Raw genomic sequence first — 17073 nt, 5'->3', positions numbered from 1 at the left:
TTCAACATCTTCTCTACCCTCCTTAAACTACCGCTGCCCCCCAAAATGTCCGTTATCTTTCCATGTCGTTATCACTGTTAGCTGCCTTGAGCATGCCATAAGTCTCTTTCCCGTTTGTGCAGAGGTTCATGCAAAATGTGATGGCATTGCGATGTTCCAATAACGAGTTCATGACGGAGCGTATCGAAGCCACGCTATAGAGGTTTCGTAAACGAGCAATCCTCTGCAAAAGCTAGTAGCCAACTACCATTGGTCTCTAGCCTTTCCTGCGACGTCCATCACTCGAACCATCCAGAGAAACCGCCGCCCGTCCGTCCGTGTATCCGAAAAAAATAAGTCATACTAATTTATGGACAGACCTGGATGAAGCAAGTTCAGGTCAGGGCTTACTCGATGGTGAAATGAAAAGGGAATTTAAAATAAAATAAGGCCGTGGGTGTAGACAAAACTCCCGCGGAACTACTTACAGGCTTAGGATAATTTATTAGGAAGTGTTTTTATGAGCTATTTGGTAGCATTTATGAATGAGGAATTTTGCCTGAAGAATTCGTCAGAACAGTGTTAGTTTCTATTCTAAAAGGAGGAATAACAGTAATATTTGAACACTACAGAAAGATAAGTTTGAAATTCCATTAACCTTGTTTTCAGAATCATCAACACGAGGGGCCTACTTTAAGGCTCAATATCGGTTTGTGTTTTTTTAAGTTTGAGGGAATTGTTGCTGTACCTTTTGGTAGCTTAGGTCCTTTAAAAACGTCTCTTAACTGATAGGTTACCGATAATAACATACAACAATTGTAGGTTAGTATGACTCGAGGAGTTATATATCATATGTCGCTTTTCAAATGGATTTTACGTAAACTTACTGTCATTATTCAGAGTAGTAGACAAAAACCGTTATGCTTTATATTATGCAAAAAATCGTGAATTAATTATCTATTTGATATAAGAGAGAACGTTAATGCATATTGGAGTGAGGGAAATTACTCTGTCCCATGTTTCCAATTCTGACTTACAATCGTGGCAGTAACTGATAACAGCCAAAAGTCGATGAATGAGAACGCTGAAAGAGAATTCAAGGCTACGTTCTTACAGTATTATACTCTCCTATGCATTCTGCTATTCCTGTAAGTAATTCTGGATTCGCATATCGAATAGAACAGGAGTCAATCGAAAAGGGATCAGAATATTTACTATTCTTATTATTGCTATGACTGTTTGGATAATTGACAGCGGAACAGGGAAGCTTCTATGCATGTACTTGAATCCTGACTGTCTTTCTTAATAATAAATTCCTTTATCTGTTGCATTGAAATGCACATTAGCGGATGACTCCGTTAAAAGTTACTGTTGCGGCATCTCCCGCAGTTTCTTTGGAATTTGTCCTTTATCTTTGTTTGATTTTTTGTGGAAGATACTATCAATCCGAAAATCGCGCATTATTATTTTTTCTCTACATGTAAAATGGTAAACTTTATTATTTTCATAAATATATTAATTTTAATTTTTGTCCTTAAACTTTTGTTTCTTTTTCATTATCGTTTTCTGTTAGGTGGATTCTGCATCTACTCGTAAAAGAAAAATGCAACAATTTCAGAGTGTAAAAATCATTCGCCTTGGCCGGCAGTCGAACCCGGTCAAGGCGAATGATTTTTACACTCTGAAATTGTAGCATTGAAATGCACATTAGCGGATGACTCCGTTAAAAGTTACTGCGGCGGCATCCCCCGCAGTATCTTTGGAATTCTTAAAAGAAAAATGTCACGGCCTTACTTCAGTGGCGTGCTCGTTTGTGGTTATCAAATTTTTGTATTCGAATTTCACCTCGATCTTTAACTGTAAGTGTAACTAAAGGACAGAAACTAAGAAGACTGAAATATAGAAAAGGAAGGAAAGTCTGTACGATTTCAATCAAGAAAATCGGAAATTAAATAGGAAAATAAGCGAATACACATTTTCCAAGATACTCAACGGAAAGGGTAGGGATATGACAATTGTTTCTCCTTATTTTCAATTTTCAGTGAATAATTTTATTTCGCGCGCACCGTAAATATACTCTCTCATTCTTGGAAATGAAAAACTCATATATCTGCAAACAATACGCATACAATTGATTCGATACGCCTCGTTCGTTTTACCACTGTAATAAGCTAGGCATATTTTTAGTGTAAAGGTGTTTCTTCTAGAATGAGAGGTTAACATTAAAATAAATCAATTTTAAAAGATGTTTTGAGATAAAGCAAGTAAAGGTAAGGATTAAAAAATATAATTCAGTAGGGAGTAAATGAAAACATTTAACCACGAATAAATAATTCGAAAATGGTAAAAATTATGTAAATGCCTAAGTAGCTCGTAATAATGTATTAACATAAAATAAACAAAAGTGATAAAGAAGTTATGCATTTTCCGTACCCCCAAATATGACCCTAGAAAAAATAGGTTAAACTAACTATCAATAAGCCAAATTGCATGCCTCTAATGGACGAAAATAAGCATTGGATCAAGTCTTTAAGGTAGAGAAGTGTGATCCGATTTTATTACTTAAGCTGTTTGTAGACGCAATCGCCTCAAAAAATTAAAATTACGTGTGTACAAAAGGGGGCATATATTATTCCGGCAATTAAGAAATATATAACTACCAATTTCAGTTAAATTCCAACTTTTATAAGCGTGGTATTTCCCACTTATAATTGAAATATTTATAAAAACAGGTTAAGCCACCTAATTAATCAATATTTCTAGATCGTTGACGAGGTGTACGAGTCGTAATCATGTTTCTCTTCAATAATCCAGGACTAAATTCATCATGCAAATAACCGCAGTTGGTAAGTTACTAAATACTTATTTAAAATGACTAATTTGAAGAGCCCGAGAGCTGTCCTATCTAATGTAATGAATGAAAACCTTTGTTTATTACCTAAAACGTATTCTCAGTTTTCCCATAATGATGAAACCTATGACTTTTGTTACATTTTATGCATCATTTTCAAAAGTTCATGTGATCTAATGAACAACGTACCACACAATCTGGTTTGATAAATTTTCTCATGCTTAAATATTATAAGCACGCGAGTGAGCGAGCGAATATATGCTAACTTTAATTAAGAGCTCATGTCTTGTATTAGATCTAAATTTATTCCCATCTTAAACTTTCCTTACCTGTTTATACCTCGTATACTCTATTTTCTTTTAACTTGAATCTCTGAGAAGATTCCTATAAGAATATAGTACCATTTTTCTTCAATCAGTTACACCACTATAAAATCAACGGCATTTAAAGGCATCACCAACATTTTATGCGTGAAAGAGATTGTGACATTGGGTGTAAAAATTATGGCAATCAACGGGAATTCCTGCTACGATATGAGTGCTAAACTACTGTCAACATTTTGAAATGAAGGAAGTAACTCTGTAATCCCACACACACATACTTCATTTAAATCAAGACCTTGGTACCAATGTTCTCCATAAGGTAGTTTTTAATTCCATCATCAGGTTGTCTTACTGACTAATTTATTTCCTAAAATGGTAAAACTTTCGATATGAATATAATTTTTATTAAAAAGTTAAGCTGCCGTGCACTGGACTAGATTATTTGCCTAAATTTCTCCTTTCTCGCCCGTAGTTGCATCAACCGAGCCGATCTCATCAGGGTATACGACGGTAGGATACCGCCTATGGGGCCAGTGTACGGGGGCAGCAGCGGCCGGCGAGCCCCGTCCGCGAAAAGTTCCCGAGTTGAGGAGACGTCGGCGGCGGCCGTCCTAACCCCCGTCAACAAGGGCCCACCAGTCATCAGCGTCCTCTGCAACGAGGGCTCCGAGCGGGAAGTGCTCTCCACGGGGAGGGACCTCACCGTTGAGTTCGTCTCTGACTCGGAGTCACCCGGCCAGGGCTTCAAGGCCACCTTTGAGTTCCAGCCGATGCCCGCGGCGGCAGTAGCAGCGTCCGAGGAGGCCGTGGCAGCGGCGGCCGCACCACCACCACATGGCCACGTGGGACCATCCGGAGGTGAGTGATGCGGACGTTTCCGTCTTCACCGCTGATTCTTTTTCCATATTGATGTTTTTGTTGGCGACATGGGAATGATCCCAAGAAATCGATCAAGAGATATTTAATATCTTGTGTGCCAGGTTAATTGCTTTTATTTTCTAAACTACTCTCGCCTCCCTATATTTGTGCCGGTCACAATGTAGATATTGGCGGGAGAAAGTTTGCATTGTCCCCAGCTGCTAGAAAATCTAAATTTGAATCTGTATGAAGGCCCCAAATAAACGTTAAGCCCTAACTCCTCAGCACCCGGAGAGACGAGTGGGCCCGATGCATAACTTAAGAATTTGTATGGTCCTCGAGGTCATTCATGAACGAATCCAAGGCATAGCATTGGCATAACGTCATCGGGTCAAAATGATGATGTTGACAGAGATCAAAATGATGAAACCTGATGATGTTACACCATAGTGAAACTTAGGTAGTCAATTAATAATTTTCCATGCGGAAAAGCCAAGTTGTTTATTTTCAATCTCAATGTTTAGATTTTCCAGCAAATGACGCCAGAAACTGTTTCATTTAAATAAGGAATCAAGAGACATGGTCTTTGTTTTCGAGTCATATTACATTGCGTGATTAATATCAGGACAAAAATAGGCTGCATTTTCCAAATAAAGCAAATGTAACTGTTTGTGAACTTAAGAACCGTGTCATGCGACGAAATAATAAGAGCGTTAAAGTGTCACGGTTCAATCGAAATACTATTATTTATCGTCTTTTTAAGTTACATTGTCAAATAGCCAAATGAATATCGTAGGAATACAATTATACTATTTCCCTGATTGCAAATCAATATATTCATTAACATAAAACCATTGTATGCTGCATTGCTCATTCATTTACCCTAAGGTCACGCAACGCTGATCATCTCAAAACTTGTGACGTACTTTTTGACGAGTCACCGAAGTCCCTTTGTAAGATTATTCCGTAAGAATTATTCGATTTTCTTGCAAGCATTTTTAGTGGATTAAAAGTACTTAATTATTAATTTTATGGCGTAAAAGTTATTGGGATTATAAAGAGCAGTGTGTTACGTTCAGGGATTCCGCACTCCACTGTTAAATGCCTGACTGGGAAATAGACTCAAAACAATTGCAGTTAGCGGAGTGTTTGTATTATTATTGATGGCTGTTGAAATTAGCAACATTAAGTAAAACTAGCAATAAAGAAATAGGGTGGTTTGTTAATTCTCCTAATGAAATCGATTCTGAACAAATTTTCCCTTGTCCCATGCCCATAACAGGTAATAAGTAGTTTGGCCACTATGACGATTACACCTAATAGAATCAAATTAATATAAAAAGGAACAATTTACTTTCATTAATTAGTATCAATTTGATCATTTATTTTCTATAATATCAGAATATGCATTAAACCACATTGTTTAGCAATAATTACATTGCTGGTACATAATGGTTTGGGATGATAGATGTCTCTTCTGTATAGCTACATACAAGTCCAACAATATTTTTTTTAAACCATTGAACCTCTAACCGATCCATTTATCAAAAAAATCTTCAAAATATACAATACTAACAAGGCCGAATGAAAACTCAATGCCCATATCAACGTGTAAAAAATAATCACCCTGTTCTTTACAAGTTGATTATCCCATGATTCCAAAAATTACAAAAGAATTTCATGACGTTGCATACTAATTTTAGACTCGCCCGGGAGCCATTGGAAACTTACTACTAGTAGCTTCATATTTGACTTTTCAACAGGTATCCGACATGCCAAATTATCACAGTTTTACCAGGATATCCATGGCAAATTTGTAATCGAGGTTGGTATATTTTTGTTCAATTTTGATCCGAGGCTAGTCAAGGCTCCTTGAACATTATCTATTTTAATGTATTTTTCTATGAGTTTTTCACTAATATTAACTTGTTACCTTCTACCTTGACACCATCATAACATTGTCATCTTCTGAACAGTCGGCGATATTGTTGTCTACAAAATGAGCTTGAGTAATGAAAAACGCAGAATGACTTCATCATCAACGCAGTTTGTACTTAAATCCGTTGAAAGAAACTCCAGAAAAAATCTTCCATGTATTGCTTTTATTGATTATTTCCTAAATTATCCTCGCGTCCTCTTAATACGTAGGTTTTATAATACCTGTCATTAACATTATTTTTTGTTTGCTTTGATAAATTTTTAAATGTGGTTGTATCATTCGTAAGCCTAATTTCTTCCTCCTTCTACACATTCCAAGGAATATCACAAAAGATGATTTATCATGAGTGGCTTTCTATGCAGATATTTCTATTAAGGTGAGAGATAATTGCTAATATTTCCACCTCCGTATAGCGAAAAAGGAATCAGCCCGAGGATATTGTTTTTCAGCTTTCTATGACTCCTTTCTTTCTTCTTGTTCCTTTTCAAACACGGTAGGCAATAATTGATATCGAATGCCACAGCGTATGAAACTAAAAATAAAACAATTAAATGAAACAGATCACCTATATCATTTGAAAGCCCTAGCTCTCAATTTTTCATGGGTGGGATTATTTTTGCTTCCAATAAATACCTAGAATTTTAAAATCGTTCGAGCTATTTAGTGTGGATGAGGATCTCCTAAAAAACTCTCCAGCTCCAATTTAGGAACAAAATTCTCCGAACTAAAATTCAGTGATCGACTGCTTATATCATTTATCGCTCGGCGTTGGAACTCATTTATTCCTCGGGTTTCCTGCTTTTCATGGCTCGGTGGGGAGTCTCGCGCTTTCAATCGATTGTTTTCTCCCCGAAAATGAGTCCACCTCTGGGTAAGAAGATTTATGAGACGCAAACACAGCTCCAAGCTATATAGATGATGACTCTTGGCGTTGACTCCCTCGCATTTTCTCTCGACCCAAGATCAATTTCTACGTGCCCGTACCTCGTCCGGAGCACCTACTCCTGAAATTCCTCCAGTTGATTTCTCTCTTCATTCCAAACCTCCACTTTTAGTCCATTGCATCGATAGGCAACATTTAAATCGAAAATATCAATTGATGTAGAAAATCTGAAAAAAAGGAAAATAATCGGACTGGAAACAGAAATTCTTTAAGGGAAACCCTGAAAAAGAAAAACATTTGATCTAAGAAAAGGAATTGGAATAAAAATCAGCTGTTGAAATAGTGTTTCTCCCAACTGAAAAAAACTCTCACCCAATTCCCACTTTCCAAATAGAAATTCCGTCTCCGTTTCTCCAATTTGGACCAGATGAAGACGTCAACTCCCAAGATGTATCCCTACTCTTACACCCAAATTCCAGAACACCCCAGTTGTATCTTCTCCCAAATATACACACACTCAACACACCCTTTGCCCTCTAGTCTCCAGCTTCAACTCGCCCAATGAAACAACGAATTTCTTGACAACCACCTACAGCCTCTTGCACTTTCCTTGCCCTCTTTCATAAAGGATTTATACCACTTACTTCACCCTTTGAATCCTGTCTTTATTTTCCCTTCCCTCCAGCCTACCTATGGATCGACATGAATTCCCTCCACCCCTTTATTCCACATGAACAAAGCTCATCCTTCCGATATTATTTCTCTGCACGCTCCTCACCTCAAAGTCCTTCGACCGAGGTTTTCCTCAACCTAGCCACTTCCGTCCTCACAAAAATGTATTTTTTTTCCGAAGTTGTTTTCATCTACATTACAAAGGTCCAGTGATGGTGATGAGGATGGCACTATCGAACACCAATATCTTCATAAGTCACCTTGAAGAGATGTTTTCGCAGCAATCCCTCTAACCACCTTTCTGGCTCAGCTATATGGACCCCATATTTGACGTAGGACTCTACCATCACCTAATTGAAGCACCTATTTCCCAGGAGCCTACAGGCTCAATGCCTTTCTCGGAGACCTATTCCCTATTTTAAAAGACATTGACACAACCTTATCACTCCTGCCCAAATGCCCTTCTCTCGCATGGAAACGGCGCGCCGATCTTAAATCCACAATACCCATCGCTATAGCCGTCGCATTCTTTTCGCCCGGAACTTTCCAGTCCTACTAGAAGGAAGCCCGAATTCATCAGTTAGGTTACTATATCACCTAAATGTTTTGAGAAAGCCATCTTAAAGTGTGTCCAAACTCGGCAAGAGGACCTATTTTTGCCCCTGGATAAAGGATACAAGAAGTTTATCCCAAATACTGTACACGAAACTATTTCTCCATAATTCTGTATGGCAAAAAGCAAAGAAAAATCGCAATTGTGGGAATTAATTATGTATGTAGTCCACAATAAATCGCTTTTCTCCTTTTAGAGGGCACACGTATTACCAGGGAGGGAAAAGACGAAGCTTTTCTTAGGCAAGAGAAATCTGGTGTCTTCCGCATCAATGTAATTTTGATTCTTGTAATAATTTACGTTATCAACAAATTGATACAGATATTTAAAATATAGTGGTGATTATATCTTGGTTTGGCGCATCATTTCACGACAGTGAACATTGATTTTTTATGCAATTAGGTATACTCCTATTTTACGGATATTTTCCCGGGATACTATTATCACTGTATCCATTCCTCTTTCGTATGTTTGTTAGGCTTATTTTGGTATCTAATGTTACGAAATACAGCCTCACAATCTTCAGGTGTAATGTAGTACTTGGAGGGTCATTGCATTTAGTAACGCCCTTAGTAAAAAATATAACTGTCTTTATTCATGCAACTAGGTAAAACATAGGTCGTTCACCAATCTTTGGTAAAACAGTCACCATTGCACTACATTGAAAATACCTAGAGAGTGATAAAACCGACAAATATTAAAAGGTGCCGACAAAAACTAATTGTATGATGAACGTTAATTGAAACAAAACTAAAATTTAAAAAATATAAAACCCTAAGGCATAATAGTGCATACTAAATATAAAGACACTACATTCGACGCAAAGAATACGTTAGAACAATTAATGACATAGATTATGACTGAAAAACTACTCTAGACTAAATATCGTATTATGAGATAAAAAACCAAAAATTATTGATATTAAACGATGTGAACTAAATAATTTGGCAAATCCAGCAAATTAATTTGGGCACATTTATGTCTAATTTTTTAACACAGTCTTTTTCTAGCTCGATACATTTTTCCTAGGGTTCCGCCAATATTTTTGAGCCGTCCAAAAAGTAGGTTTTCGAAATCTTCTTAAACAAAAATCTGTGTTGGTCATGACCTCCTCGTTCGATGTAAATCATTTCCTTCTGAGCCATTTTTTCAAGTTTAGAAATAAATAAAAAGCACTGAGAGCCAAACCTGTTGAATACTGTGGATGTAGTAATAATTCCAAATCTAATTTCATAAAAATTCGCCATCAAAACTTCTCGGTGTATCAATTGTATATGACCTATGCATATGTACTCAGATATAACCTAATGTCAATATTATTACTATATTCACTAGTGGATATGGATTAAAAAATATAGAAAATATCTAGACAAACAAATCACCCAGAAAATATAGGTGCCAGGTATGTAGCACTTAATGATATCAAATTGCCTCACTAAATTAATGCCTTCCGCAATTGTAGCAGTGTTGTTTTCCAAAATAAACAATAGGATCTAATGAACAATTTACTTAATAATTTTTTAAAGAATGAATTGGTTTAGAGGCGTTTACTTCTTTTCCAAATTATTTGCATTCGGACGAACTTCTACTTCTGAATAGCCATGCGGATGTAGAAGTTTATTCTCCGCTGTACAAGTCTAGGTAAGGTAGTTAGGAGTAATCCAATTTAATGAATGCAAAATTAAAGAGTGCGTTCTACTTTATTATGAAAAGCAATTAAGTAAAATATATTATTTTAATAGAATTATATTCAATAAAGTATCAAAATACGTATCTTTCAATGCAAGATGACCTTCTATTAAAAAGGACAAAATGAGATGAGATAAAATAATGATAAAAGAATAATTTATTCGAATGATTATAATTTTCCCCCACGCCGTCGTTTGTATTTATTCAGATCTCATATTGTTCGTTGGAGAAATCTCATCTTTAATATACCGATTCTGCATCTAACCGCTCTAATTCGACGTGTGTACTATGAGAATAATGATATTTTGAACAAATGAAGGAAATGATGCGACGATACAATGAAAAATTCCAAGGTAATCTAAAGAAACCTCAGATATTTGACTGAAATTCTAAAATATTTTGCTTTTCTAGAGACTCTTTGGGATGGCTTCGAATTACTGAAGAAATCAGTTTCCAATACGTTTGTGGTGTGTTTTAAAGCGTTTTTTGCACCAAGTGCTAGTTTTGAAACATGATTAATAAAACATGCTCTCTTTGAAATGTTTTTGGTTTCAAATCATAGCAGATAGTATATTTTCCAGTCATCGTTTGTCGTAAGTGCATCAAGGAGTGATGTAGTTTCGTATAATAAAGCAAATATCTTTTTTTTGGCATAAATTCATTCTATTAACAAAGAATTTATAATCCTGCTGCATGTAGGAATTTTCATTAGCTATTGAAATTCATTAATTGCATGTAAAATAAAGTTCGAGCAAGCTTCCTCACGTTTATAAGATGGTGAGCCTATGTCTAGTTGTATCATAACAGTACTCATGGCTATATTTTTTTCCACAAGGTAGAAATAAAAAATATCGGGCCAAATATTTAAATTAAATGTATTTTAAGGATTTAGAGTACACACGTTGTGTCTTGGACGTCAGTGATGAACTAGGAAGGACTATAATCGACCAACACTTTTCAGAGATTACAGCCTGGTGGCACTTGACGACTTGAATTGTAAGAGTATTGATTTGAAATATTTTGGCAAAAACAATAGAGACCATGTACGAGCAGATTAGGAGACGCTGTAACCTGATTTATTCGCCGAACGTTTTAACACTATACATGCGTGCGTTAATATAAATATGAGTACGTCCAAAAAAGGTATGGAAACCACAAAAATACGGTATAAATGAGCCTTTTAACATGCTACGTTGGATATTCTAGCAAGACTTACAGGTATGATCTACGCCATAGGTACATAATGAAAGTAACACACGAGGAAAGTTTTTCTTAAATTGTTTGCTTGAACACAGATCTATAGAAAGATTCTCCATTAATTATCAATTAAATATCCATTAATTATAGTTTTTACTATTATCTTATCATTTTAAGATTTCGTGAATGGTTATTTATTTATAGTTTAAAAATTAACGAAAAACACAACTCACTTCGATATTTCGGTGAACCGAAGGCCACCTTCATGGACTCAGGTACAATGTGTCATTCAGTAACTCCTTGTACCTTGTACCTAGAACCATAAACACACAAATCCACCAAAAGATCGATTAGGTATGTGATGCTCAAGAATACCTAGTTCTAAGATCGACGGCGAATGAAATTCACACATCAGGATAGGGGGGAAAGTTTCTTTCGCTGTGCCGGTTATAGTTTCCCATGAAGATCTGGCACCCTAAGAATCGCATAGCTTGGATGGACCTAAGGGTGCCCAGATAGGTTTACCCGGGAAATGAACCCGGACTATCTGAATAGATATGAATAGTGCAGACTTCGACACCTAGACTTCCGGAAGCCTCAGATGTGTGTGTCTGTGTGTGTGTATATATATGTATATATATATATATATATATATATATATATATATATATATATATATATTATATATATATATATGGGTGTTCACCAATATAGAGGTGAGAACTCGAGAATCCGTGAATTATTATTATTAGGTCATCTACCGGTTAAGGTAGGTTTTTGAATGGACGTAAATGCTAATAAAATAATTTGTGGCCTACAGCAAAACACAATATCTTACTCTACATCAGGTCCCTCTTCAGCTCTGAGTACTTTCTTCCTCCCTTCATCCCGTCCAACATCGCTATCCTGTTCCTTCCCTTTCCTCGTTTGCCTAAATTCTCCCCTCAATTACAGTCTTCAACACCCCACTGCCAGTCAATACCCCCTTCAGCCAATTTTCCTGCCTCCATAGGATTTCTCCCAACAATCCCCTCTCTTCGCCCACCATACCAAGTACTTCCTCGTTTGTTTTCTTCTCTGTCCATTTCACCTTCTCCATTCTTCTCCACACCTACATTTCAAAAGCGTCCAGTCTACGTTTATCCTCCTGCTTCAATGACCACGTTTCCGCGCAGTACATAGCTACGCTCCATACCAAAGTTTTTACAAGTCTTTTCTTAACATCCTTACTCAAAGTCCCTGTCATTAACTCCCTCATCCTTGTGAAAGCCTCTTTGCCAATGGCAATTCTTCTCCTTACGTCCTTACTACTTTGACCGTGTTGGTCCAAAACACTTTGGAGATACGTAAACTGTTCTACCTACTCTAGTTTTTGCCCTAATATTTTAATGTTAAGCTTAGCATTTTTCTTTCTAGAAAATCGCATAACCTTTGTTTTATTAATATTGATTCTCATCCCATAACTGTCGCACTGAATTTCCAATTCTCTAAGCAATGCTTGCAGGCCCTTGGCTGACTGACAAACTAAAGCTTGGTCATCAGCAAACCTAACTGATTTTACGAATTTTCCGCCCACCTTCATTCCTACCTCGAGTTCTTCCCATGCCTCTTTGATCATTTCCTCTGCATACAGGTTGGACAGCAACGGTGATAATGGGCAATCGTGTCTTACACCTCTTCCTAACATTGCCCTTCCATACTCCCCGTTTCCCAGCCGCACCTGAGCAGTCTGAGACATGTACAGGTTGCGGATTAGCCTCATTTCCCTCCAATCTATTCCTATTTTCTGCAATATACTCATTAGTTTTTCCCAATTCACTCTATCAAACGCTTTTTCGAAAAATTCAAAAAAGGCAAATACCTCCTGGTTGTATTCTATATTCCTCTCGGTTAATAATCTCATTACTGCAATGGCATCACGCGTACCTCTCCCCTTCCTAAACCCAAACTGATCATCTCCTAAGTAATCATTTGCCCTACTCTTTATCCTTTTGTTTATGATCCTGAGAACAACCTTAGCTGCGTGGGATATCAACCTTATCGTCCTGTAGTCCTCACATGATGTAGCCTTTGCCTTTTTCAGTATAGGAACTAAAACTCATTTCACAAAGTCTTCCGGCCAGATTCCTTCCTCATATATACTACGGTTCAGCCCATATAGCCTCTTCGTCCCACATTTTCCTAAGCATTTTAAAAGTTCCGCGGGAATGTTATCCACCCCCACGGCCTTATTTAGTTTCATCTTCCTTAATGTCCTTCCTATCTCATTGTCTAGTATGCCTGGGCTTAAGCTATCTTCCTCTACGTCATGTTCCTTTAAATGTCTAACTTTGGGGGTCTAAGCTCTTTACTATACAGTTCTTCTATATACTCCTTCCATCTCTCTTGGATCTTCCCTGCGTCAACTATTACCTTACCCGCCTTATCTCTAACTGCTATCATTGATCTCCCTTTCTTACTTCCCGATAAAGATTTAACTTTGCTGTACAGCGCACCGATTTCACCCTTCCTCTGCAGACTTTCCATATCCTCGCACTGCGTCTTCCACCATGCTTCTTTTGCTTTATTTGTTGCCCGCCTCAATGCATTGTTCAATTCTTTGTACTTCATTTTGCCTAATTCTGTATTTACATTCTTCCATTTTCTCCGCTCATCCATCTTTGTAATCATCTCATCCGTGATCCATGGTTTCCTAGTCCTTTTAGTGTTAACGGTTCCAATAGTGTCTTTTGCGGCTTTAGACAACCCATTCTTAATACTGTCCCATTTTTCTTCGATAGTAGTTAGCTCTTTACTATCCTCCGTGATTTTCTCTACCGCTGGTTTGTATTCCTTCCTTTACAAACCATTTAATGCTTCTACATTCATTTTTCTAACTCGCCGCCCCTGCCTTATCTTTTTAAAACGGACGCTACATTTCATAACCACTAAATTGTGGTCAGAGTACGCATCCGCTCCCGGGAAGCTGTGCGAATTTATCCCACTATTCCTAAACCTGTGTCTAACCAGGATATAATCTAGCTGATACCTTCCTCAATAGTGTTTTTAACGAGACACCATCACTTACTGGCCGCCCCATTGGGGTCAGTCGCCATTGCAGCCACCTCACTGAGGAACAGACGCTGCGTGGATTACCTTTCGTCTGGCTCCCAACCTTCGACCTATCTGGCATGGGTGACCCTACCAGGAGGAATTATTATTACTCCCGCCAGCACAGCTCTAGGGGTCATCGGAACGCACAAGCCCTTCCACCACGTCAAGGTTGTAGTCCGGGGAGGGATATATACATATATATATATATATATATATATATATATATATATATATATATATATATATACATATATATATATATATATATATACATATATATATATATATATATATATATATATATATATATATACATATATATTTATATATATATATATATATATATATATATATATATATATATATATATAGTACAATACACAGTAACGCACAATATAGAAACACGAAAAAAGGGGGGGTTCTTCTTTTTTTTGTGTTTCTATAATGTGTGTTACTGTGTATTGTACTATTCGGGGCACTTCCGTGTTACGTCTACGAAAGCATATATATATATATATATATATATATATATATATATATATATATATATATAACCTTATACGTGTGTCCCTTGTAGATTTAAAAAATATTTATATATATATATATATATATATATATATATATATATATATATATATATATGTATGTATATATATATATATATATATATATATATATATATATATATATATATACATATACATATATATATATATATATACACACACCTTCTCTAACACTTGTATCATAAAAACCCAATTCCTCACGTGAAAAAAATATCCTTTATTACGATTTTTTTTAAATTTAGAATAAAATCTTATATTCAGTAATTTCTAGGAAGAAATTTTTACATACGCCATCTTCCAATAAGATGTTTCCTAGAGAGATTCCACCTGACTAAATTTAGGATAAAGCTGGAACGAAGTAGCATGGTCTCTGCATGCCCGCCGACATCGATTTCACCTAAAAGTTCAGATACTCACCAGTAGGTGGCAGAACAGGGAGAGGGAGTCGTGAAACTCCTCCTCGCGGGGTTTGGGTAAACTTCTTATGACGAAAGTTATAACTGCAGATGTTATAGAAAAAATCAAAAACATTATATTTGAGTTTCCTTGCACATGAAATTACTGTGATATCAATTATGTTACTCCTTATTTCAATGGATGTTATTCATCAATTTCCGTATTCGAACATCAAAACTAATTTCTTGCGATCTTTCCTGTGGTACCATCATAGTGTACCCTGAAATGATTATCTACCAAACGCTACTTCACATATTTTTCTTTTTCATCCGCATTGGTTGTAAATAAATATGGTTAAAGGTACTTTAACAAAGGTAAAAAATGATTTTATCTTTATTTATCTAAGGTTTGCAGGTAATGAGATATAAGAATAAATAATGCATGCAATACATACGCCGAAATAAATAATTGCATGCAACATGAACACAGGAACATCGATATTCTATATGTGATACAAGTAAGTATCAAGAATATTATATAGCAAATATTTCCCAGCTTGCCAGTTCTATTCGAGAGTTATCCTTTGCAAGTGTTATTGTTGAGCCAAAAATTTCTCCAAAAGTAACAACTTTGTATGCCTTGTAGACCATATTAAAACCATAAACACAGTAATCAACCCGAAGGTCGGTTTAGTAGGTGATGGTAGAGTTCACCCAGTACTAAGCCCCATACGGCGTGTGAAATTCACACATCAGGGTAGGGGGGCCAGTTCCTTTCCCTGTGCCGGTTATGGTTTCCCAGGAAGACCTGGTACCCGAAAAATCACTTTAGCTTGGGTGGAGCTGCAGTTCCCCAGAGTGCCTTGCCCAGGAATGGAACCCGGGACCCTCCGGTCAGCAATCCAACGCTCTGCCCACTGGACTGCCGCGACCCATGTAGAACATATTTTTTGGTCGAATTAAGAACAGCTTATCTCAACAAAATCACCTCGGATAAATTCTAAAACACGATCCGATACACTTAAAAAAATAATTTCTGAAATAAAAGTACGTCATATTTCAAAAAGCCAGTGTGGTAAGTATGTATTTATATAGTTGATTCTTCAACTTCTGAAGTTGTGTAGATGCCAAATGTTCTTTCATATAAACCACACCACCACATGTCTCTTCTTACTTACCAATATTTACCTGATTGAAATTATGGAAAATTAATACATCTAATATCCTGAGAGCATGAGTCGTAAAACTGTGAAGAATATTTGTACTTTATCTTCAAGAAAATAAAAGCTTCAGGGAATTTTCGAAGCAATTGCCATGCCAAACGTAGGTATTTCTAGAAGGAGCAATTCTACCCCGAAAGGTATGGCGTTGGTAGTCTGAATTCCTCAATGCCACAGCTTGTGTTTTCCGCTCCTGTTACTCAATTCATCTTCCATCTCCCGTTGCCCCCGACTCATATTTTCACCCGACCCACCCCAACCCCGCACTCCGCCCCCGCCCGCCGTGCTATAACACGCCATCGCCTGAACACACCATTCCTCTTCTCTCTCTCATTCCTCACATCACCTTCCTTCCTTCTTTCCCTCGGAATCAAATTCCCAAAATGTCGAGTCCGCCCATGCCACACCCCCATCCCCAAGACCCCCCCCCCGCCCCGAACCCCGAGTAGCCCCCGCACTCGTCATCACCCCTCTCTCATCCTTCCACCCGCTCTCCATGCCAAAAGCAGGCGCCGCGCTATGCCGAGACCACTACTCAGCATGCCTCCTCCCGCCACCTTCCCCTCTTCCCCCGGCCCTCCACAGCCCTCCCGACCAAGTTCTTATCTTATTGAACCTTTAAGATTCTCCCTCCAGCACTCCTGGGACTTAGGTTTGAATCGTGTCCCACACCGGCGCCAAACCCTCGCTACCCGGCCCCTTCGCTATACCTTTCCACCAACTTCCCACGGTTCCTCTTTCACCAAAACTCTCCCACCACCCCAACCTGACTCCCTCCGTCCTTTCTACCCCTCT

General features: G+C 37.4%; 1 protein-coding gene across 1 annotated transcript in view; it reads left to right on the top strand.

The window, feature by feature from the left end:
- The window catches only part of Sol1, a 1662073-nt gene that overhangs the window by 1149072 nt on the left and 495928 nt on the right, over window positions 1-17073 (top strand). The window contains exon 8 of the mRNA XM_071582627.1: window positions 3626-4011. Within this exon, the coding sequence (XP_071438728.1) occupies window positions 3626-4011 (386 nt within the window). The remainder of the gene's footprint in view (window positions 1-3625; window positions 4012-17073) is intronic.

The sequence above is a fragment of the Hetaerina americana genome, unplaced genomic scaffold, assembly GCF_022747635.1.
Source record: "Hetaerina americana unplaced genomic scaffold, ioHetAmer1.1.p SCAF_12, whole genome shotgun sequence".
NCBI lineage: Eukaryota > Metazoa > Arthropoda > Insecta > Odonata > Calopterygidae > Hetaerina > Hetaerina americana.
This window is presented reverse-complemented; position numbering and strand designations above follow the sequence as displayed.